A 26,007-nucleotide genomic window follows, 5' to 3' on the forward strand; every position below is an offset into this window, starting at 1 on the left:
TGCTACTCTGGCTGTGGAAAGTGTCCTTAACATGGGCATAAATGTAATTTGTATTCACTTTTAGATCACTCTAAATGTATAATTGAGAATCTGTCTCTAAGTTTTAAATACAAGGATTCCTTATAGACTGGTATGTCCTTTATTTAGCTATTCAGTCTGGATTACTAATTACTCTATCTGCACCATTATTATTCTAATTCAAAGAAGAAACAGAAACATTTCTAAAATAAGCATGGGAAATGTCAAATAAGTTAAAACATTACCACCTACATTGCAAGTAACCTGGAGCCTAAGATGTTTCATTACTTTAAATAACTTGTCCTTTTAAAGCTTCATAAGCATTGAATGTTTATAGTAAATCAGGGTTTGTTCAAAATGTAATATATAATCTTTGTTCTACAGTCAGGTGTGCCTACTATTTATTCTCATAAACAGCTAGAGCAGCATTCTGTTCTCTCTTTTTACTGAAATGTCTCACTTATGTGCTCAGATAGTGCTCCAATTTATACAGCATCTAATAGATGAGTACAATACCATGCTTTCAACTTAATTTGAGCTTTATGTATATCATTGTCTTCATGCATTTTTAAATGTGAAAACAAGCACACACTTGATAAGAGGGCTCTTCAAGTATACATCTGCATTTGCAACACTGAAACAGGTGGAAGAGGAATAGTTTACTAAGGAGATTTCAACTGGCATTCAAATGATGCTTACATTAAAACTTATTGTTTGCTATTATGCAGACTCGTGATAAAAAGTATGGCCACTAAAATATTTTTTCTTCATTTGTTTAACATAAAACCTGGAACACAACATGCATTTAGACTTACTTCTATTGGAGTTCTTCTCCTTCTGGGAAGGCCAACCTAGCATAAAATGAAAAAAAAAAGTGTTTGTGTGTGTGTGCGCATAGCGAGTCTGTTTTATTTTACTCTTCTGCAAAATTGATTGATGGAATCAGAAGCTTACAATGGAAAAGAAAGAAAAATCATATTACAGGAAACCTCAATTATCGGAGGAGTAACCAAGTTTTGCATCTGCAAAAAGAACAAGAAGCCCTTCTTCAGCCTCAGACAACCACAATGAAATTATTAGTCTATACCGACAAAGTGGTTTGTCTTTGAGCACAGAAAACAGCTATAGAAATGCTTATCAGTAATTCTTCTATGAAATCATAGTTGTGTGAATTCTAGACTCTAGAAATATTTGTGGGCAGACAGTTGCATCTAACAAAGCAGTTCTTTGCCCACGGAAACTTATGCTCCAATAAATCTGTTAGTCTATAAGGTGCCACAGGACTTCTTGTTGTTGTGAAACCTAAATGTTACTAGAGGCTAGAATTCACACAACTATGATTTCATAGAAGAATTACTGATAAGCATTTCTATAGCTATTTTCTGTGCTCAAAGAAAAACCACTTTGTCAGTACAGACTAATAATTTCATTGTGGTTGTCTGAGGCGGAAGAAGAAGCTGGCGTTTGAGACTTTTTTCAAATCAAGTATTAATTAATTATTAGAAAGAAGCAGATTAGAAAGCACTGGATTAGAAGACACCATTGTATTTTGACTATTATTCTTTAATGTTTTTTATTTATCTCCTCAGCTAATTAATTCACAGGTAAATGAATTGAATCCCTTGACCAGTGAGAGATCATGGCCCATGTAGTTATATGCTTAGTTTGCTGGGCTTCTACCTGGAGAAGCAGTGTGTGTCCCAGAGAATAAAATAGTTTGATTAGGGATTCAGTGATTGCAGCTGTGAACAATATAGAAAAAATGCATAAATTAAGCCAGCCTGAGGTGGGCTATGACCCCTCATCTGTAAAGAGGAACATGTGGGCCATAAATAAGGATGGGAGTTGCCCAAGTACAGTGTCTATTAGGCAGCCAGAAATGTTTAGATAAAGGTGGTAGCCAAGTCAGTGGCTCAAGACCAGGTTCACCTGTCTTCAGAAGGTCATTAAAAGCTAGGTGAAACTTACTTTTCTCCCCTTGCTCCACCCTTCTCTTTGTCTAACTAGAGAGTTCTTGGTGTTATTCCTCCCTCCAATATTTGACTGGGGCCTGGTTTCTTTCTGTTGTGCCTGCATACCGTCTTGAATGATTAGGGAAACAAAAAAGACTAATTACTTGTCTTAAGGGACTGATGCTTAGCACAGTTCACACGCTTTCTGTGGCATACTTATGAGTTTCTCTGCAGAGTTCTAAACTACAGTCCAGGATTTCATATTACTCAATTCCACAAGTCTTTGTCAAATTAAAATTTTTGAAAATACCGGGAATGAGGCAGATTGTGGGCTATTTTTTTGTTTCCTTTAAACCAACTTCTTTCTGTTGGCTCCCAAACTTCAGCGTCAACCTTGGATACCTTTGATATGCTGCATCTACTGAATTGTGGATTTTTGTCAGAGGTGAGGGATTAGGATGTTGATTGTCAACTATGACACTGAATCTACTTTCAGGATCCTCTCAATGCTCCTGAATGAGTGAAAACTTGGAGGTTTGTTTACAAGGGTTAAGACATAATCTTACCATGCGGGGATTGGTATCTTGAGCAGCTGCTGACAAATTCAGTATCTTCTAAGGATGGGTGGTAAAAAGTAGAGGTGTACATTCTTTTGGTTGTGCATTTACGGGGTAGCTTCTTAATTGTTGGAGTTGGGGATACACAGTTACAAGTTTTAAATTCTCAGATGCACCTTTTATCTTGCTGTGCAGAGCTGAGGGGCTGCACCAAAAGAGCCTTCTGTAGTTCCCTGGTTGTATTCTGGCTTCATCTGAGTGTAAAACAGTCTCAAGGCTACTCTAAAGTTTTAAGAGACCAGGACAAAAGCTGAGAATAGCCAGAGTATAGTAATGCTCTCATCCTGCTCTCTTTGTGTGCTCAGGGCTGAAGGGGCCAGAGGGAGGAAATATAACACAGAAGATGGTTATTCCAACCTGGTGGCAATTGACCCGTCTGGTATTACGTCTTTGGTGCCACCAGGGCAAAGAAAAAAGGGCCGGAGTGAAGAAGAGAATCTGGCTCAATGAACTTAAAATAAATATCAGCTGTCAGAGCTCTGACTTAATTGTTTTGCTAAGTAGATCATTTGAATTACACACAGATTAGCGACTTGTTCTTGCTTCCACTGAAGTCAAAGGGAGAAGGATCAATCCCTAAATCCTCTACTACAGAACTGTTTTTCAGCAGCCACTGCTACAGATGCTTTGCTGTTTATTACTTAGCCATAAGTTAAGCATCTAAAACAGAGTATTTCTTTGTCATTGTGTGGTTTCATACAAAGTATTTTAACAGTTGAGTTTGATTATATGGGATTTTAATAATTACTTGAATGATTCTATGTATTGCAATAGGAACATAAGTTTCAATTTCCAGTTATGTGATCACAGACAATCAGAAGATACTGATTGTAAAGTTAGAAGTATTTTCCTTTTATCAGCACATTCTTAGCATACCACTCTGATGGCATAAAAATGGCACTAGTATCCTGAGTGAAGACTGACGAAACTGGTGCTCTCTCTGCACCCTCTTGCATGACCTCTGAAAGTATATGAGGATGATATTTATGTATAAATACAGCATGCATATCAATCAGGGTACGTCTACACTACAGCGCTCCTTTGAAAGAAGTGCTTCCCAAAGATCTCTTCCGGAAAAATCTTCTTTCAAAAGAGCATGTCCACACAGAAAAAAGTGGATTGAAAAAATTGATCTGCTCTTTTGATAGAGAGGTCAAAACACACTTCTTTTTGAAAAAAAAAAATCTTTTGAAAAGATCACTCTTCCTGATCCTGAAGTGGAAGAGGGCTGCTGGAAAAAGAACCACATTCTTTTGATTTCACATTGAAAGAGCATATTTTGTGTGAAGACCCTCTGCAGGTCTCTTTTGAAAAAGGCCCAGCTTCTCTGTAAAAAGAAATAAACAAGCAAAAAAAAACACCAAAAAAAACTTGCTAGTGTGGATGCAGCCTAAGTGACTGATATTATTACAGGTTGAACCTCTCCAATCCAGCACTCCCTCATCTGGCAAGATCTGTAATCTGGCATGATTTTAGTTCTCCAGATAATCACTTATCATGAGTGTGGCCAAGTTTCCCATGGTCCCATAAAGTTTGTTTACAGCCACCAGTCCTGGCTCTCTGTGTTCTGTGCTGTTATTTAGCTGTAGTTACTGAATAAGGACATTGTTGTACTCTGTGTATGTATGTGTTCAAACAGAGCTTCTGACCAGAACTGGGTATCTAGTGTAGTTCAGTATTTTGAACAGAATTTTCTTGATCATTCCCATACCCTTTTGTGGCTCCCTTTCTAGGCACATCAGAAAATTTTGCTCAAAAAAAAGTCTCAAAAAGTAAATTTCAAAAATCATTAGCTTGACTATATCCAGAAGCAAAATTTAAAATTTTGACAAACCAATAGACAGGATGTAAACACACTCATCCAATAAAGAAGCAGCAAGAATGCCATATAACTTGAATGGCAAATCACAATTAAGTATTACAGTTTACATTTTGAATATTCTGTATACAGAGGCTATGTCTATACCAGCGAATTTTTTTGACCAAAACCAGAGTTTTGTCGACAAAACTTGCTGCATGTCCACATACAAAATGTGTTTTGTCAACAGTCTGTTGACAAAACTCACGGCTTCTGCCGACAACTTTCTGCCTCTCCCAAATGATAAAGAGCACTTTTGTAGACAGACTTTGTCAAAAAAAAGAGCGGCATGGATCCTGTGGGGGGTCTTATGTTGACAGACAGGGCTACCAGGACACTGAACAGCCCTGTCTGCCGTGCTTCTGGTGGCCTGTTTTGTCAAGAGAAAGGCTAGGCAGTTCAGCCATTCTTGTCAACAGTGCTGATCACCCTTTTGATTTACTTTAGGTATGGCCACACTCCGTCAACAGATATTTTGTTGTAAAATCTCTTCTGACAGAAACATCGGTTGACAGGTACGTCTAGTGTAGCCATAGCCAAAGATTAAAAATACTGGATAGAGATCTGTTGTAGAGCAAATAAATCCAACAGTCTTGTGCTGGGTTCAAAGATATTTTAAAAGTCGAACAGGAAAATGAACGAGACAAATCCTTCATTGTGAATTGGTCACTGCACTTGACTCACAAATTTCATTCCCACCTAAATAGGCTTTTACTTGGAGGTCCGTAGCAGGGGCCTTTACTTGGTGAATTAAACTAGCACCTGAGTTGCTCAGATAGCAGAGAGAAATGATATGCAGGAGCACGTCTGACATATTCTGTTCAGTAGATGGCAGTGGTATGTAAGTTCATGATAGTCTATTGGGCAGACAGTGTTTTTTCGTTTTGTTTTTATTGCTTAATTTCGAGTCATGTACCAAGATAAAACCAGCCAATTAATTTTCACTTGTGGTGTCATGAGTAATAGACCACCTTTAAAAACTTCTAAACCATTAGTTAAGTCCCTTAAATCTTCATTGCATTATAATGCTGTGCTTTGTCAGTTCTGAATTTCAAACAGATTTGTACTACTCACAAGAAGAAAAGCCTCTTTTGGTGTAAAATTATCCCTGCTGAGTGTTGAATCATTTCCTATTAATCACCCATAAAACATAACACACATACCATACTCTCAAAATAAGTATTTTCGTTTAATGAGAGTCAGGCATGGTTCTTAACAGAAGAGATATACAATGCCTCCTCTGAAATGAACGAACAAACGAACAAACAAACAAACAAAGATATTTCACTGAGGCTGATGGACTCAATGATGTATATACTAGGTGTGTGTGAAGTAGGAAACCCACCAAGTTAACTATGAATTTAATAACTGCAACAAGGTTTTAGATGTAAGTCTCTGGTGAAAGGAAGGAGAGAAGCTCAAAACCAGAACAAAGTCTGAAATATATTTGGGAAGCAACATGAATGGACTGATTTACAAGTACTAAATGAGACAGTTGAGATGAATATTTCCCCATTTCACAGCTATTGTCTGGGATTAGTTTAGGGAGCTGTATACTTACATGTACATTTGCTCCAGGAGAAGTGTTTCAGCCCTTTTACAGAGTTGGATCCTGGGCAACAGGCTTCCCCAGAGTGAAGTAGACCCTATCATTAAGTAAAGTGAACACTGTACAATGAGAGTACAATGCTCCCAGTATGTAACTATAATTTCACAATACCAAACTCAGATACAATCCTAGCAACAGCCTGCAGGGAATGCATGAGTGTGAAAAGGGGTCTAACCTAGAATTGCAAGATGCCAATATGGCCTGAACACATTGTACACTAATTTGTTGGGCAAAGTAAAGCGCTCCATACCTTCACAGCTGTTGAGTGAGCATCTGAAAAGATGACAGCTCCCACAACAAATAATATCCTGCTAGAACTTTTAAGGCCAAAATATGACATCAGACCTTGGTTTCGGTATATAGGGCTGAGAGAAGAGTCCAGCAAGGACTGAACTACACTTTTTCCTTTGGTCACCACCAGAGGGTCTTCAGGATTTCCAAAATAATGGCTGAGGAAATTTTCCTCTAAATTGTCACAGTGAATGATTTGACTAACTAGCTTATATTGGACATACTTTGTCATAGCTATTACCATTTGAACATCTTCTATTTACACACATTTGTTTAACAATATCTTCCAACAAAACTTCTGCTGACAGATTGCAGCCATGCACAAAAGTGGATTGCACAGTTGATCCACTATGTAGACAGAGAGCGGCTGGACTGCCTGGCCGCTCTCTTGATAGAATGGCCAACTGGAAGCACAGCAAATGGGGCTGCCCAGTGGCCCAGAAGCCCTGTCTATTGACAGAGGGCTCCCCTGGACAGTCCAAAAGGCTTTTTTTGCCAACAGAATATTTTGAGAAAGGCATTCTGCCTCATGGGGAAGAGGTAGAAGGCTGTTGACAGTATGTTGACAGAACACATTTTTAGAGTGGGCATACCATTTGACAAAACTCTCTAGTGTAGACATAGCTTAGAAGTGTTTTTGGTGAAGAAAAGCCCAATCCAAATGAATGTGGAATTTCTATTGTGACACAGAATTCTACAGCATTTTCCTATTGAGCATGTTCTGGTATGTTTCAGATCAGATTCTTGGCCATTTAAAAGGTTTATTCCTAAACCACAAATAAGCTCAGTCCACATTAAGCATAAGAAATTGCAAAATCTTCCTTGCACCCCTCTTTCTAGTTAAGCAATACCAGCAACATATACAACATAATAAAGAGTATCATGAGTAGAAATAGTCTTTTGAAGAAAAATGCTTGGCTTTATGGCATACATGTAATTTTCATACAAAAATGTGATTTGAGATGACAGAGCATCAATTTCTACAGGGGAAGAGCCAAGGAATTAATACTGGTGCCGGGAAAATACACAAAAAATAACTTTAAATGCCATAGTTGTAAATAATTTTAGGTCTATCTATTTGGAAATAAGTCCAAACTTGACTTATAAACATTACATTCTTTTTAAAAAGAAATATTTGTAAATTTATATTTTTGTACAATTTCTATTCCCAGAAGAGTAAGCAGAGACAATGGAGGGATTCAAGGATAGACATGATTATTCTGGGAACTTGTGTGAAATCCAAAAAAACAAAACAAAACCATACGGTAAACTCTTTCATATCTGGCATTCTATCATCTTGAACTCTCAAATAACGGGCATTTTAACCACAGGCAAATTTTCCATAAATACAGTATAGTGAAAGTAAATACAAATAAATACAGCAAATACAGTGTAAGTTTACAATGTACACTACTACTGTCATTGGTAAATAAAGTACTCTGCATACATTTTTCTTTGTTTCTTAATATCTAATCTTGTTTTTCTTTAGTGTTATGAGTACACCTTTCTATTATCCAGAATATATGACTATCCGGCAATCTCCCAGTCCAGGGGTTGCAGGATATGAAAGAGTTTACTGTATGTTCCTTTATAGGTAAGGTTGGTGTATCCATTGAGCTCCTGATAAGTTCTCATTGCTGCTCTCAGTTATGCAATGTCTGGGTGCCACTGAACTAAACTAATATAAAAAAATACTACTGACACACTAGAAGAGGACCTGGTCCAAATTATTTCTTAGCAATGGAATTAATTTGGCTTCAACAGAACCACAAAATCAAACCCACCTTTTTGGGCATTTTGCCTGGGAAGTAAGGAAATAGGATGAAACAAAGCAGCTGTATATGACAATTTTTGGACATATAACCCAAGTGAAATGCCCCTTGCTTTCTGAGTCATTAATAATTTACTTAAGACCACTTGCACAAAATTTGCAAAAGAAAATGTTCTACAGTAATTCTCATTCAGAGGCTTGTACAGTGTATGTTCTATGAACCAGACCTTGGAATGTAGACAGTGAACATGGGGTCACTTGTTTTGTTGTAGGAAGAGGATAATGGAGTACAACTTAAGACATAAGGGAAAAACCTATTCTGGAAAACTTCAGATAGATCTTTTGTCCTACAGTAGATATTTCAAAATACCAGAGTGTTTTATACATGGAAAGTAATTCCAAAAATAAACAAACAAACAAACGAACAAATAAATAAATATACCAGCATCAGCTAAGTATTGAATATAGTTAAAGTAGCAAAATCACTGTGATGCTAATCCACTGTTTATGATGCATATATATTTCTGAGGATTCAGCAATGGTGCAGTGAATATAGAAGGTGGAGTTTTTTTCTTTTTTTTTTGGTTGAGAAAAATAATGTAATTTGGTTACTAAGGTGGCTCATTGCTATGGTAAATATCTGGGCACCCCAACAACATTAACCAATTTGCTCTCACAAAAGAAAAGTATATCTGTTCATTTTGCATATGGAAAACTGAGGTGCAACAAAATTAAATAACTTGTCCACATCACCCAGGAAAGTCTGTAGCAGAGCTGGGAATTGGAATCCAATGTCAGGAATCTTAGTTCAGTGCCTTAGCCACAGTTATTATTGTTATTTATTATCTATATTAAAGTAACACACAGAGGCCAAACCAAGGCCACAGCCCCATTATGATAGACACAATTTAGAGAGAGTAGATAATTCCTGACCCTCTGAGCTCACCATGCATCTAGACAAGACAAAGAGTGAGACTGGAGGCAGAGGCAAAGTGGGTCTCTCAGCCACCTATGCACAAACTCTGTGGGGTAGAGCTAAGGAAAAACCTAACTTCCCTGAAGTCCCATCTTCTTCTTTAACCACAGAACTATCCTTCTAATTCTTGCTGATGTCAATGGGAACACTTCATTTACATTAATGGAAATTTAACTATGGAATAAATAATAAACTGAATTATTTAATTAGGGTAGGGATAGCTTAGTAGGTAGAATATCATCATTCTCAGTGAGGGACTGTTAGCCCAATCCTGGGGAGAGGGAGTGGGGAGGGGCTTTCAAGGATCTGGGACAGGCTAGATTTAAAAAAAAAAAACATGTCAGGGATCATGATCGGTCCTGCTGTAAGTGCAGAGTACTGGACTTGATGACCTTTCATGGTCCCTTCCAGTTCTACAATATGGCCTAGGTGCATTATGGAGTGTTTTACCTTTTCTCTGAAGCTGCAAGTTCTAGGTTTACAAGACACTCTATCTGGCTTGCATCTATCTAGTGTTTTTTTTTTAATATGGCTCCCGTCACTGGGATACCTGAGTACTTATGGTTTAGCACAGTGTTCCTGTTGTTGTCTTTCCAAAAAATATGGTTTAGCTCAACCAAAATATGTGGTTTTAATTCATACAGGATTTACTGAGTGAAATTCTGTGTCCTGCTTTATGCAGATCATTCTAGAAGATTGTAATGGTCCCTTTTGGCATTAATCTATCAACCTATGAAGTATTTGGAAAGATATGAAAGCTAGTTGAATAGACTACCATATCTACAAAACTGGAAATGCTTACTAATATGGGAGGTTATTGTGTGCATGTACAGCATATTTGCTTGTTGTAATAAAAGTAACATCTTTATAATTTTTTTCTTCAGAAATATTTCCAAGAGATTCCAATTTAAAAGACAAGTTCATAAAACATTTTACAGGTAAGGACAACTGTTTGCTTTTATTCATGTACATAATTACACTCCAAGCAAGCATGAATAACTAATTGTATAGTTAATATAATACTCATTGACTTACTCTGAATTTAACATTTATGAAATTAAATTAAGGCTAGAAATGTCAAAAGAGACTAAGGGAGTGAATTCCCCATATCTCACTGGATTTGACTGAACAGCTTGTCACTGCTATTAGTAAGCTGAAAATATCTATCTATCTACCTATCTAAAATCAGATTGCAATTTTCAGTCTTGAGAACATAAATCACATCTGCTTTCTTTTGATAATATTTTAAAAAGTCGCCTTGAGTTCATCTCTAATTTTACCTCTATTCTGTCCTTGACCATAAAGTTATGTCAGAGCTACCATCATGTTGTATTTCTAGTTTCATTGGTATTATGGTTATTTCTGGGCTACATTTATCATTCAAGCCTCAATGAGGCTCAAAAGATTATTTTTTATTGATTAAATGTTAGTAAGCATCAATTTCACTATTCAAACAAACTGATGTTAAAATACTTGTATTCATGACAGTTGAATTGTTGATAGGCAAAGTAAAATGCCTACCTGAGAACTTGTTAGAATCTAAATACAGTGATGTAGACTTCTGAAGTAGGCTGGTTTGTTGATTTAAGTTATGACTTTTGACATGTGTTGCTGACAATTTGTATTTTAACATATTATAAAGCTTATTTTTTTCTGAATTTCTGCCTGCTGTCTTTATATACTTGTTAATCCTCCACAACTTTGAATAAATTTGAACATTTAAATAAATATAAATCTTAAAATATGCTTGCAAATAAACAGCAATATTATTAATTGAAATTACTTAAAAATTGATTTCTGCCAATCTTATTTATAGGCAATTCAATGCCATTCATCACCCTAAAGGTGAAGTGCCCATATCTCAATTCTTATCATGCTCAGTCACACACGGGATCATGATTCATGTAGAAATAGCAAAGTTTATTTTACAGAACAAAAATAAGTGGACATTTAGGAAATTAAAAAGGTTAATTAGCTCAAACAAAAGTTATAAGAATTATTCATTGTTTAAAATGTATATGTTAAAAATGGTTAAAATCAAACTCTTGTTTCAATATCAAAGTTAAGCTAATGCCATCTCGTACTCTGGAATGAAGCTTCTTTTGAGACTGTGTTCCATAACCTCAGTGGAAGATACTGGGCCCTCTGAATGTAAACAGCGATAAGAATTTCTTGAGAACAAGATGCTTCTGTCTTCTTCACTCCTGATTCCCATTTCCTCCCCATCTCCATAAATGCTCAGTAATTAAGGGATAGGAGAATACCAGCGGAGTGGTGATGGAGAGAGAGACCTGTAGAAGAAAGCTCCTGAATATTGTTAGGCAGGGTAGACTTGGGAACTAGATAAATAGGCTGTTGGAGGGGAAATAGCAACCACATACAAAGGAAACAGTTGGAGAGACGCCCAGGCCTGTTGGGAGGAGAAAAAAAGGCAGCTTAGAACAAGGAAGAAAAGCAAATAAGGGGCTGGAGAGGACAGAGATGAGGAGATCCTGGAGGGTAAGGTGGAGCAGGAGATATGACCCTAGTTATGAGAGGATTGAGCTGCAGCTCCAGCCAAAGTGGAAAATGCTTATATTAGGTGACAGAAGGATACAGAGGGGCAGTAAGATGAACTGGGAGTATGAGAGAAAGATGGTGAAAAGCAGGAGCAAGAGACAAAGAGAAACACAATGAGATTCAAAATTCTGTGATTCCCAAGTGCAACTAAGATGGTGTAAAACAGGAATCGGAAACTCATGGCTTGTGGGCTGTTGCTGAACAGAGGAGTTGGGGGAGGAGAAGAGCTGTCCATTCCTGTGTCCCAAAATCTGCCCCTTCCTGCCACCAACCTGCCCCTTTCCCCTCCATGGTACCCCATCCCCCCAAAATTATGGTTGGGCCTAGTGTGGGGTGGCAGCAGCAGCTGGGCACCCCTGCACTCCCCATGGCAGCAGGAGCATGGAAACGCAGAGCTCACTTGGCAAGCATACTTGCTCTGCTTCTCTGTGGCGTGCCATGTGGGGACGGGGTGCATGGAGGCAGAAAGAGGCAGAGTCTGTGCACAGGAATCCAGCTGTTCTCATAGGATTTTTGTGGAGCTAATAGAAAAATGTACATTTGGCTGATAACCACATCTCCTTTTCTTAATTCTTCCTTAATTGTTCTTAAGCTATGAACCTGTATCAACCTCTTTGCTGAAAGATCTAGTGGACTCAGATTACAATTCTACCCCTCCTGGACAGGGCCTGCCTCCAGCAGTTTAAACATCCAATGTCGCTTGAGTTGTTCAAGTATTCTGGCTTCTGAGAAATGAGTTCCCTTGGTGTACTATAGGTATTGCTTGTCGAGAAAGGAGCAAATAAGAAAAGAAGGACTGAAAGACTTAAAATGCATATGCCCAAAATAGTTATATAAACATCAAGTGATTTTTTTTTTAATTATAAATAAAGCGGAAGCAGAAGCAGAAATCTCCTCTCTTCTATCCCTCTTCCTCTTCTCTTTCACCCCTCTAAGGCTATGTCTACACTAGGCAAAGTAAGTCGACCACAGATATGCAATTCTAGCTATGGTAACTGTGTAGCTCAACTCAACACATCTGCGCTTGGCTAACTTGTCTGTCTATGCTGGGGAATGTTGATGAGAGAGTTTCTCCCATTGACACCCCTTACTCCTTGTGTCTTGTGAGGTGTACAGGGATTAACTGCTACCCCTCAGAGATCAATTTCACACATCCATACTAGACGCATGAAATTAAACCCTGGAAGATCAACCCTGAGTGGGTTGATCTACGAGGCTAGTGTAGACCTAGGTTAAGCTTTCAGTCATTTCAAGCTTCCTTCATCATGTTCAGGGATTAGTTTAATAAAACAATTTAGTTTTATTTTATTTTGTTTCTCTATGCCAAAGTCTACCCTTTTTCAATGGAAATCCACTTCCATCTGTTCAAAGGTCATCTGATTCTGAAATTTTTCTGCCAATGGAGTAGAGGCATATTCAGCAGCATATTCCCGAACCATTCAGCATGTCCTTGTAACTCTTTCTTATATCTCTGTAACTTTGCCTCTGACTTTTTTCTACATGATTGTGAGATTTCTTTAAAAATAAAAATTGGTTTTCAATATATTTTTACTGGATATTTCAAAGTGATCCTTGGAGGCAGAGGGTTATGCTTCACAGAGCTTGGTACCCCAGTGCTGGCCCCTGCTCACAGGGACAAATGTCCACAAATCTCCAAACTAAGCACAGTTCAAGGGTCTTTCTAGAGTTCTTGATGACTGTGGATTTTTGCGATGCTGCAGCTGCTTCTTGATGTCTTAGAAACCAGTAAAGGAATAGCTTTGCTCATGCAAACCCTGGAATTTCCTAAATGGATTTTTTTAGGTCCATCTGTCTGGACTTAAAAACATATGAGGCCTGATAATATTATAAATGGTGTGGAATGTAGTAGCACACCTCAGAAATACAGACTGAAACCAGCACGTAATCCTGTACTTCATTAGTTCCTTATAGAAATAACAGGTCATATATAAGTTGTGGCAGACCCACTGATGAGGGATGGGGAAGGGGACAATTGGTCTGGAGCCTGGTGATTCAAAAGGGCCTAGGGCTCCTGGATGCTGGTATTATAGCAGTGGTAGTGTCTGAAGCACCGGGCCCTTTAAATCATCCCTGGAGCTCCCTGTGACATTGCTCTGGGTGGTTCTGAGGGCTTGGTGGCGGGTGAGGGCTCACTGAGGGATGTCTGACCTGACCCCGCCCCACACCTTGGAAAGGGGCCTGGCGTAGCTATTGGGTCCAGGTTCATATTTTTAAAGGTTCTGAATGACAAGGCTCAGGTTACATAAAGGATTTTCTCACCCTGTGGAATCTCTGTCACTTTTGAGTCATCTCAGGAATGCTGCAATTGTCTACTTCAAGTCAAGCCTGCGTATGAAGAGAGAAGGAGTTTTTACTACTTGGTCCGTAATTTTAGACTTCACTCTTGAAGGAACGGAGAGTAACTACAGCCCTTACCACTGCCCATTACAAGTTAAAAAACCATAAACAAATAAACAAACACAAAACCACCAGCAGCAAAAGGCTGTAACTATGCTGTCCTCTTTAGCAGTACCTAGTACACTTTTCTGTTTACTTTAAAACAACAATTAAAAACATAAGACTTCTCTTTTGGGGTGTTGAAAAAGAAAATGTTACTTGGCTGATGTTAGTCATATTATTTGACTACTCAGATACTGCAGTGGGTACAATACAAGAGCTTGTAGGCCACATCTACACTACAGGATTCTGTCGACAAAACTCTTTGAAAGTCTACACACAAAATGTGTTTTGGCGACAGAGTTTTGATGAAACAGAGTATTTTTCCTGACAGCGTTATCCCTCTCTGGCCACGTCTACATGGACAGACTCTATCAAGAGAAGTCAGCGTTGACAGAAAAACCTCGGCAATACCTCTGTTGACAGATAACGTCTACACAAAAAACCAGATCGAAAGAGCAAGCTGGTGTGCCAACAGAGAGCAGCCAGAATACCCTGCCCACTCTTGACAGAATGGCTGACCGAAAGTTCTGTAAACAGGGCTGACTGGGGAACTGAAATCCCTCTCTGTTGACAGAAGTGTCTATATGGGCACCCTGCTGACAAAACACTGTCATCAGAGGTGTTATACTTGATCAGGAACAGGGATAATGCTGCCAACTGAACAGCTGAGTTATGCTGACAAACTATTGGTAGAGCGCTTTAACTGTGTAGATGCTTGGTGAATTTTGTTGACAAAAGCCCAGTTTTGTTGACAGAAGCTGCCCACGTAGATGCGGCCTCTGCATTGAGGAATAATGCTTCCGTCAACAGAGTTCTGTTGACAAAAGTCCAGTGTAGATGCTCTGGGGCCTTTTTGTTGACAGATTGGGCTTCCAGTTCTCCAGGAGTCCCTGCTTAAAGAACCTCCAGTCAGCTGTTCTGTTGATAGAGGGGTGGGCAGACTGGCTGCTGTCTGTCAACAGACTGGATTACTCTTTCCATCTGTTTTTATGTGTAGACGCAATCTGTCGACAGATGTTTTTCCAGTAGATCTCTTCCAACAGTTACTTCTGTTGACAGATTGCTGTAGTGTGGATGTAGCCAGATAGAATAGAATAATACCTAAAATAGAGTACTTTGGCCAAAAGGAGAGTGATAAACATCCATGAATACTACAGAACATATGACCAGAGTACAGACGTTAGTGACGGAAAAAAAAAACCCAACCCTAAATAAGGCCTTGGTCCTGAAGCCCTTAATCATAAGACTCTTTTTCCATATGAGTAGTCCCATTGAAAGCAGTAAGACTATTTACCTCAGTAAGAATGCCTAGTATGAATAGGGAAAGCAGAACCAGTTTGTAGCTTACATAGTCTATTCTCTTTTCAGCCCAGGTAATTCCCTATGGCATATTTTATATATCTGAAGGGATGGGGCCACTTCCCTTGAAAAACCATTTCACAATTTCAGTCAGTCTCACCATCAGTAAATTTGCCTTGCCATATAGCCTAATTTTTCAGTATCTTAATTTCACCTCATTACTCCAGTTTATATTTCTTCTAAATAAGAGGAGTAATTACACAGATATAGTCATTGTGTGTTTTGCTAACATACTAAATTGGAGGCAAGATGGAGAAAAATCAACATTTTTTTATAATCTGTATGCTTTCGAATTAAGAAAATTATTCTATATATAAAATATGTGAAGAGATTATGCTCAATTTTAATGCTGAATAATAAGCATGAAGGATACTGTGAGTCATAAAGCTACTCAACCTGACAAGCTAAACTGACACACTGTTCTGTAGACTAGAAATAAAATTAACAACAAAATTAACATTTATGGATGGCAAAGAAAAGATATAGCTATATCTATATCTATATAGGAAAACAGATGTTCTTTCATTCCAAAACTTGCTCTTATTCCTTTCATCTCTTTCATAGATGTGTATGATCTTTTGAAATTATATATTCTTGGATGAGACTAGTTACTTGCTCACACATCAAAAATGGCATCCACCTCCAGCTTCCAACTGGAAAGTGTTGCTTTGTATCACTTTCAAGAAGCTTATTTGTAACTGAAGATTGCCAACACATGCATATCATGCTTTCATGTTGGTCAGCATTGCCAGCTTCAGTAATGGGGACTTTGCTCTCACAACAGTGGGGAGCTTGAGAATGAATAGCTTCTAGTATTTCATCAGGGCTGTGAGTCTAAAACTGGAGTGTAGGATATTGTAGCTTTTAGGTACCATGGTGCTTTACAGTGAGAGATCGTTTTTAAATGTATAGATGTAATTTTTCTTCCTTTCCACCTGATGTATTTTAACCAGCCCATCTGTCAGATATAATAAATAGCATTTCAGTTTGTAGGGTAATGTACTGTATTTTTGTACAGTAGATAGCTCATGCACTCCTTTTTTGTAGGCTAGATCAGCATTTCTCAACTTTTTAATAAAATACACCCAGTACCTACAATTTTCATACACAACATTATTTTTCTACCACTGAAACACATTTGTTTAAGTAACTGGTTGGTGGAAAGAAATTCCCTATAGGTCATAAACTTGTCATCGAACTTATGATTGTGCGAAAAGGATAAATAAAAAAAGGATGAACATAAAATGAGTCCAATTTTTTAATTCATAAAAAAGGTTGAGAAACACTGAGTTAAATGTGCCCTCTGGAAGAGCTCTGCATACCCTCAGGGGTACACATGCCCCTGGTTGACAACGCTGCGATAGATCATCCTCAGTGAATGTGTTCAAAGCTTCTGGAAGCCACTGTGTATTTAAGTATATTTTTTCCCCTTGGCTTTTTTTGCAGCAGGCTTCCCAATGCATCTGTTGCCTGTTCACAGTGGGCTACATCCTTTTTTGCAGTCTTTTTTGGTTCCATGGCTTGTTTTTCTCATTTAATGCATTAGCAGAACTGGAAAATGAAGATGTTTTTAAAAAGGTTAGATTATAGCAAAAGTTCATTTTTGTTCCTCTGGGATTTCATACTACCTATTTTATCTTCTAGATCAGTATCTCTACTACTTTGATCTACACAGTAGTTCCATGCAGTGAAAATTCAGCAGATGTTGGTTTCACTGTTTATTTCTCTGAAAGTGTTTGCCAGGACATCAACATGCACTGAAAGGATTGGGGAGAATATACACCTCTTTACCTCCTCTCTTCTGCTGTGGTCCTGCATAAATCACTCACCTACTCCCTATTAAACAAAATAAGGGTTTAATTTAAAGCCCTTGGCTAGGATTACACCGACCTGTTCTCCCAGAAGCTTCATGCTAATGAGCAGTCTCAAAATTGTAAATGGCTGCTCATTAGCTTAATCCTGTGGATAATTAGCACAGCCACATGAGATCTCCCTGCCAGCAGAGGCTGCTGCTGGCATTAGACAGGCTGTGTAGACCTGCTTCTGTATAAGGAGTTGGCGATAGAGGGGCTTTTAGCCAGCAGAAGTAGGTCTACACAGCCTGTTTAATGAGCAGCCATTTGCAGTTGCGAGACTGCTCATTAGCATGAAGCTGGCCAGAGAACAGGTCGGTGTAGCCCCAGCCCCAGACGTTGCCTTTAACAACATAATCCATTTTAAAGGATTTGGTTCTTCTCATGTGGGGAGAATCATTTTTCCAGGTTCTTCTGTCTCTTTTATGTGACTTCCTGGCCTATTTTCTACTCTTCTCCTAGGATATTTTGACTGTCTTTCTGTAACTCTCACAAGTTCTGAAGTGCTCGTTGGTTTCTGCATATTTGTGGCATGCAAACAAAAGACACCGACCATATGCCCAGACAAGAAAGCACAGCTAAGAACGTACTGTGGATCCAAAATTGCAGAGGCAAAACACTTACTTTTCTTTGGGCCTGACTCTGAAACGTACTGGGCAGTTGAGGATGCATAGCACTTTGTAACAGGCACTTAGAAACTTACAGAACTGGGCCCTATCTCATTAAAACAATTGATAGAACAATTCCTGAACAAAATCAAAGTCTTCATGTGGAATCTAGACCATATTAAAGCTGTAATCTAATTACTTTAGCTTTTCTGGTCTTGGAAACTTTATTTTTTCAAAATATTGCCTCTATAGAGATAAAAATTATATCAGGCAAACAATAAAATACATCATATTTGTTCCCTGTGTGTCAGATTACTGTTTGTGAGCTAAGAGGGCTTTGTGGCAGCTGCACAGTATTTTGTCACTTTACTAGAAATTTTAGAGTTAGCTTTGGACTCATTTCTGAGACTTCAAGAACAAAAATGCTGTATCAGTTTCAAAGAATATTTTTCCCATCATATAGATGATGATCATAATCAGTGAGGCTACGCCTACACATGCCCCTCCCTTTTAGAAGGGACATGTAAATGAAGCGGGTCGAAAAAGCTAATGAGGTGCTGATATGAATAATATGAAGGATATGAAAAAATTGGAAGAAGGATGCTTTCAAAATCAGGGCTTCCTTTCAAAGGAACCCCGTCTACACAGCTAGCTTACACTTCCAACACTTTAAGTGGCTGCCATTATGCAAATGAGGTTTGGAATATTCACAGCAGTGTCTCATTAGCGTGTATAGATGTAGCATGAAAGAATGTATGGTAGCACTTCAGTGCCATGATTTAAGGGATAGTGTATTAAATAGAAAACAAAAGTGAAGCAGGGAAATTTACTCATAAAAACATATTGATTTTGGAATTTAAAATTTCCCACCACCTGCATAACAACTTATATGTAGATCCCTTTCTGTTATCTTGTGGCATAATAATCAGATTACAATGTAATTATTTAAATTGTATTAACAGATTAAGTATAATTATATTAAGGCTGTAAAACAGCAGCAGTTGTGGGATGGCTCAGACTTGCTTTCTTCAGTGCATTAAGGCTTGGGCAAATGGATCTGTTTCTGAAGATTTTATTTCATCAAGAAGAATGCTGGAGCAGGGGGATTTATCTACATGTGAACCAGCGATCAGACAGATTTTGGCATGCTCAGACATTTCCTTTTGTTGTTAACTGCTGTTTGTTATCTAACAGGGCCAGTCTCATTCTCAGCTGAGTGTAGCAAGCACTTCCATCGCCTCTATCACAACACAAGGGACTGTTCAACACCAGCTTGTAAGTAACAGATTAAATTATTTCAGCTTGAACCGCAGTGCTTGTCCATTTATAAATATGCTTGTTTTGCCTCCTGAGGGTATGTCTGTACTAGAAGACTATGCCAGCACATCTCCGTGGGATAGATGCTGCTGACACCAACAGACAAATGGGTTCTGTTGGTGTGGGAATCACCTGCCCAGATGAAGTAGCTGTATTGATGGAAGGCCTTTTCTGTTAACATAGTTGTGTCTACCTTAGGGGTTATGTTGGCATAGCTACATCAGTTGGGAGGTGATTTTTGCAAACCTCAGAACAACATAACTATGTTGATATAACTTTTCAGCATACACCAAGCCTACATGTCTGCCATGCTACCACTTGATCATAGCCTTCACTTATACAAGGGGGTCTTATTCCGGTGTGTGATGTAGTGGGAGATATGTGTGTATGTATGGGGTGTGGGGCTCCTGCTGAGGGTAACCGAGGCAACCAGGTGACACGTCTGGACTGCAGACAAAGAGGCAGGTGCAGTCTGAGGGCTTTGAATTGGAACTGGGAGTTGGGAAGCAGTTAGTCTGGGCTAGGAGAGAGAGTGACAAAGGAGGGGGCAAGGCCCTGGCTCCAGGGGCCCCTTGTGGCCTTTTCTCCCCAACATGGATTGGACTGACTGTCTCTGATTGTTGTACTGACTCCTCTGTATGACACTTCGTCCTGTTGGTTAATAAATCAGCTGTTCTCCTGCTGAGTGAGAGTCAGTTCTGCTTGCGGATGGGGTGCAGAGCTTGGGCATCCCTGATTTCTCTCTCATCTTTATCAGTTTTAACTCTGGTGCAAGTCCATTAACTTCAGGGGAGAAGCAAAGTTTTGACTCAATTGAGTAATATAAGGCCTTAGTTCTCCAAAATTTTATGCTGAATAGACTTAGGAACATAGAAATTAGGTCTGATCCCATAAGAATAAATAGTTAATTCTTTCTTTTAGTAATTGAGTAATAGTCCTTAAATTAGTTATTTAGGAATTGAGTAATATTCTTTTAATTAGTTTATGCCCTCACTATCTTCTGTGTTTCATAAGACACCAGAAGTCTTCCAGAGTAGGAGTCCTGTATGTGCGCATGTTTATTAAATACAATTATTTGCATTCACAGGGCCATGTGATTCCTTCCTGTTACGTAGATTATGTCTTTTGCTCCTTACTCAATCTCCCTTATTCTTTAATACAGTGTGTGTGTGTGCACACGCGTGTGTGTGTGAAAAGCAAAGTAGTAGTAAGCTACTGTTATCAGTTTGCTACCAACACAAATAATTTCATGTCCTTCTAACAAAAATGTTTCCCTGCATAAACCTGGTTTCCACTCTGAATATTGGTATTATTTAACCAGAATATATGGTAATTTGATCATTCATTATTATTGTGGGCGGTTTTATTTTATAGATTACAAAAGGTGTGCAAGATTACTAACGAGGCTGGCAATGAGCCCTTTGTGTACACAACCATAGAAAGTTTGCTGTGTAAGTATCTTTTTTCTTCATAAGATCCTTATTTACTCTATGACCTAATCATTGTTTGCTACTTTTCACTTATTATCCATAAAAGGTGATAGTATTTATAACCTGCTGCTTTGGTATTAATGTGCTGTGACTTAAAAACCTTTAGGGATGGAGATTACACCACCTCTCTATGTAATGCATTCCAGGGCTTCACCATGCTCCTAGTGAAATAATTTCTCCAAATATCCAACCTAGACCTCCCCACTGTAACTTGTACAGATGCAAACTGCATTTCTTATGCATGTGCCAATGTAGTATTCTTACATTATCTTGTGACTTCATAGGAAGTTTCTGGCACTAAATAACTATGTCTGAAATGCCTTCCATGGAACTATGTAAGAAGGAACCTGGAAATAGGGGGAGGAAAGGGAATCTGTGATGCTCGTTGACAGTATTTCCTCCAGATTCTTTATTCCATCCCTTCTCTATGGAAAACAATCAGGGGAGTTTGGTTCCCAAACCCACATATGCTACTTCTGGTATCTGTAGCTGGGTCTACATGACAGAGTTCTGTTGACAGAAGAGGCCTTCTGTCAACAAAACTAGGGAACATCCATGCTACAAATGTGTTCTGTCGAGAATCCGTTGACAGAACGCAGCACTTTTCCTGGCAGAATTCTGTCTTGACCATACAAGACAAAGTGCCACTGTTAACAGATCCTGTTGACAAAAAAAAAAAAAAGGTAGATGCTCTGGGGGCACCTCTGTCAACAGAGAGGGCTTCCAGTTCACTGGTCTGCCCTGTTTGCAGAGCTTCTGGTTCGCTGTTCTGTTGACAGAGGGCTGGGTAGTCTGGCTGCTCTCTATTGACAGAGGGCATTGATAGGGGAGCCTCTATTAGGTGTGGATATGTTATGTAGACAGAGGTTCTGTTAGGAAATATCCATCAACAGTGACTTCTGGGGACAAAACTCTGTAGTGTAGACTCAGCTCAAGAGTCTTGTGCCTTTGCATCTGCAACTGCAAAAGCTGACCCTGAAAACAGGCAGGAAGGAAGTTTTAAAGTCACATAAATGGACTATGTGGGAACATAGAAAACATGACTCTTTATTAACTCTTAGGCAGCACTCTTTCTGGGTACCAATCCCATACCACCTTAGTGGTTAATTATGGGGCATGAGATCATAAATAGGAAAAATGAAGATCTTTGAAATAGTGTTACTCAAGCACCTAGATTCTTGGAAAAGAAGTGTAAAATGTTCAAACTTTTCATGCTGATTGTTAAAAACACTCTCTTTGTAGTAAATGTATATTAGAAGTTGGGATATTTGTTTCTTTAAATATTTTCTGCTGGTGTTCCCTTCTTACGAGACCCAAAGAATGCTTGCAAAGAAGTTATAACAAGGTAGCATGATTTCCATAAACATCTCTATTTAAATATGTAGTGATAGTCTTGCAAGGAGAAGGGAGAAAATTGTTCTTCTTGGCCTTTGAGGATAGGACAAGAAGCAAAGGGCTTAAAATGCAGCCAGGAAGGTTTAGGTTGGACATTAGGAAAAATTCCTCTCAGGGTGATTAAACAAAGGCATAAATTACTTAGGGAGGTTGTGGAATCTCCATCACTGGAGATATTTAAGTTCATATTATATAGACATCTGTCAGGGATGATACAGGTGGTGCTTGGTCCTGCCATGAAAGCAGGGGACTGGGCTTGGTGACCTCTGGAGGTCCCTTCCAGTTCTAGTGATCTACGATGTAGGAAGTGGTGTCTTTTTTCTGCATCAGGACCTCAATTCAAATGAAAAGGGGAAATGAAAGAAGAGTAGGATAAAAAAATCATCTGTCTTTGCTGATTTGATTCCTAAGTGAAGCTGGGAAGATCCAATGACCCAGGGGAGAAAAGCCAAGAAAATTATGGCAATATCCCATAGCCAGAAGGAATTAGACGACTCTTTGTTTCTGTCTCTGAGCTGTTGTGCTGTCCATGTTTAAACCAGAATCATTACTGTCTTGAGAATAATTACGCCATTGCCACAACACGAGTGATTCTAATGATTGTCACCTCATTGTGACTAGAAAGGGGAGTCATTCCCAACATCTGTCTTCTTTGTATCTGCATTTTTATTTTCTTCCTGTGTGTTTTTACAGTATGTATCTTCCACCCTGCTTCATTCTTTTCTTTTTGTTTTTTTTTTGTTTGCGGCTTTTTTTTTGAATATCACAGGGGTAGCAATATATTCTGTATTCACAAAAACAATGAGGGCTTATGTGGCCTCATTAGCACGGCTCCTCCATTTGATAATGTAATTCCCTTCTTTCCATATGGCAGTATAGTTATGCCTGTCTCTGTAATTTTCACTCTATGAATCTGATGAAGAGGGTTTTTGCCCCTGAAAGTGTATGCCCAAATAAATCTGTTAGATTTTAAGGTCCCACAGGACTCTTCATTTCTTTTTTTTTTTTCTGCTCCTTGTTTGATTCTTACACTGAAGATGAGGATGTTTGCTGAGGCCAAATGGGCAGAAAGTGAATCTAAAAACCTGATTTGTAGATTGTAAGGGGAGGCAACATGAGCAGTTTCTCACTCACCATGTCCTCTTAAATGTGGAGTTCATTTAAAAATTAAATAAAACAAACAGTGTTAGAGGGAAACAGTATCACAGAAAGATGAAGCCATGGTCTGAGTCTTCTGGGCCTTCCTCTCTCTTCCCATGTCCTATCCTTCTGCAGGTGGGCTCTGTGCTTCTGATTTTCCAGCCTCAGTATCTTACAGCAGCTCAGGCTTTTTGTCTTAGGACGTAAAGAGTATGTTTGTTCTATCCTCTTCAACCCTAGCTGTTAACCATTATGCAGTGGGGAGTGTTTTGCTTGGCCCTTCATCATCTGTCTTGGCAGCACTGGGCTGGACTGGTACTTTCTTACCCCGTTAGTTGAGGATTTAATTGGTGTGATAGATTTTTTTCCCTCCTGCAGGCTCAGTAAGATCACAGATAGTACTTCCTGCAGCATATGACGGAAATAGTAGGATGTCTTCCTCTTTGGAGAGTTCTTTGAGTTTCCTTCATGACACCAGCTGCAGGACCCAGAGGACTTTACTCTCACTTCAGATATTTAAGTACTTTCCCTCCCCTAGTATTAAAAGTAGAGCAATTTTATGATGTAAGTGACCTTAGTAATCATTTTTAACGAAAACCAGCAACTGCAATTGAGGGAACACAAGCATATTCTTCCCCCTACTTTGCATGCCACTGGAGAAAAAGGAAGCGGTATTTGTAAATTATGGCTCAAGCTCTTTTTTGGAATTCCCAACCTTCCCTTACAGCAAGGGATGTACAAAGGTTTCTTCCTCTTCCATTTCAGGACCATGGAGAAGTCTACTGAAGCAATATATGTAGCTTGCTTTGGTAAGCTACTTGCTTATTCACAAAATGACAATACAGAAAGGCATTTAGGGAGATTGTTTGTATAAATGAAGTGCCAAAAATAAAGATTTTAAAGACAGCCACCACATACAGATGAATTTGCATTGTATGCATGTGAAACTTTCCTGAAAGGTGCAACGTGCACCAATAACTTTTAAACCTCATAAAACCATTAGTCAGGAATTGCAGATTCAGACCTCATTAATACTCACAGCAGGAAGGCAAGACCAACCAGCACCAAAGAGTTAATCAAAGGGATTCTTCAAATGTAAGGATTTCTTCAATTCACACAAAATAGGAAACAGATTTGGATTAATCCAACCATATCAGTAGTGTGCAGTTCTGAATTTAGTAATGTTGTGGGGTGTTTGTTCTTCTTGCAGACTTTTCTATTATGAGAGAACTCTGATTTGCCGAGAAAGTGCCTTGAAATCTTCCTCAAGATAATAGAGAAGACATCTTGTATCTTGTTGATTTGCAACATTGTTTTGTTACTAGATGCATTTTATTTTCATATGTTGGACATTCCATATTTGTGTGAAGGAAACATTATTTTATTTTAATTTGTAAATTTGTTGCCTATAGCTCAAATAAGCCAATTATTTAAATATATTGTATATAAAGATAATAATATACTAATTAAATATTATCATATGCAGAGAGTTGGTTAGTTTTTGCTGTTGATTATCTTGTTCCATTGTATTTACATCATTTTGCTCAGGCTCTTACTTTCATTATTTGCACTGACTTGAAATGCAAAGGTCTATGTAACTGAAACCTGAATAAGCTATAAGTGAGATGTTCTACTTTCAATCGAAGATATTGTATATTACGAAGCTTTGTTAATATATATACATATATTATTGCATATAAAAATAATGCCCAGAAATGCACCTTGCTTTCAGGAACATTTATATAGCTGTTCTGGATTATCATCAGTTACATTTGTACTGGCACTTATGGAAAGAGTTGCAAATAATGTAAATACTAAAAAAGACTGGAAGACTGCAATGCAGTTTTGGCGGAATAAAGAATATAAAAATAACCCATTTCTAAGCTGTTTTATTGACCTATTAAATGGAATTGGAACTTACTCCTCAGATAAAATGCTTCAGATATAATGCTGGAGAATATGAGATAACACCCTGTTAAGAGATCTCACCCCTGATTTTACATAGGACAGGACTTTCACAAAGTTTGCTTCTTAAGAACTAGATTTTGCTCATTCATTCAATCCTCAGCTGATTAAGGATGTTAATGTGAGTACACATCTCTGGTGAACCAGTGAATGTGGGAAAGGGCTAAAAAGTAGCATCCCGACACAGCCCACAACAACAGAAAAAAATGTATCAATGTCATGCCAAGGGTGAATATGATTACACTACATGTAGCATTCTTAGAAAGAACAACCCCCTTCAAACCCAGCTAGCAGCCACCCAAAACAGATGCAATTCACCACATCAAGCTGCAGTAAGGACGGTACTAGGCCAATTCAGTATGCCATATGGCCATGGAAAAGCCAGATTTGTGTTACACACACTGTCCTGCTGCTGCTCTGAAGCCACTTGAACATAGTGTAAGAAATTGGAGAATAATACAAGTTCAAAAAGTTTTTAAAAATCTCCACAACATTTTTCTTTGATGATTGAGCTGCTCCAGCAATTAAGATACTATTTCCTTTTCATTTATAAATTTGTGTTACTGTTATTTCTCAAACTTTTCCAGCCACTTTCCTCAAAGTGAAGAGTTCAGGTCCTGATTTTATGTGTAGTGGTACAATACTCTTATAATTAAGTATTTTGGATTATGAAATTTTAGGAGCTTTTCCATGTGACATTTCAGTGAGACAGATGAGCTTCCTTCTGTGCACATAGATTGTCTAGTAGTGCCCCAAATGTAAATTGAAT

At 38.5% G+C, this 26,007-nt stretch overlaps 1 protein-coding gene across 1 annotated transcript in view; it reads left to right on the top strand.

Moving 5' to 3' along the window:
• The window catches only part of ALKAL1 (ALK and LTK ligand 1), a 44,836-nt gene extending 19,826 nt beyond the window's left edge, over positions 1-25,010 (top strand). The window contains exons 2-5 of the mRNA XM_074985797.1: positions 9,977-10,030; positions 19,126-19,206; positions 20,623-20,699; positions 24,484-25,010. Coding sequence (XP_074841898.1) covers positions 9,977-10,030; positions 19,126-19,206; positions 20,623-20,687 — 200 coding nt within the window. The 3' untranslated portion in view covers positions 20,688-20,699; positions 24,484-25,010. The remainder of the gene's footprint in view (positions 1-9,976; positions 10,031-19,125; positions 19,207-20,622; positions 20,700-24,483) is intronic.
• Positions 25,011-26,007: the final 997 nt, after the last annotated feature.

Source organism: Carettochelys insculpta, chromosome 2 (assembly GCF_033958435.1).
Source record: "Carettochelys insculpta isolate YL-2023 chromosome 2, ASM3395843v1, whole genome shotgun sequence".
Classification (NCBI taxonomy): Eukaryota; Metazoa; Chordata; order Testudines; family Carettochelyidae; genus Carettochelys; species Carettochelys insculpta.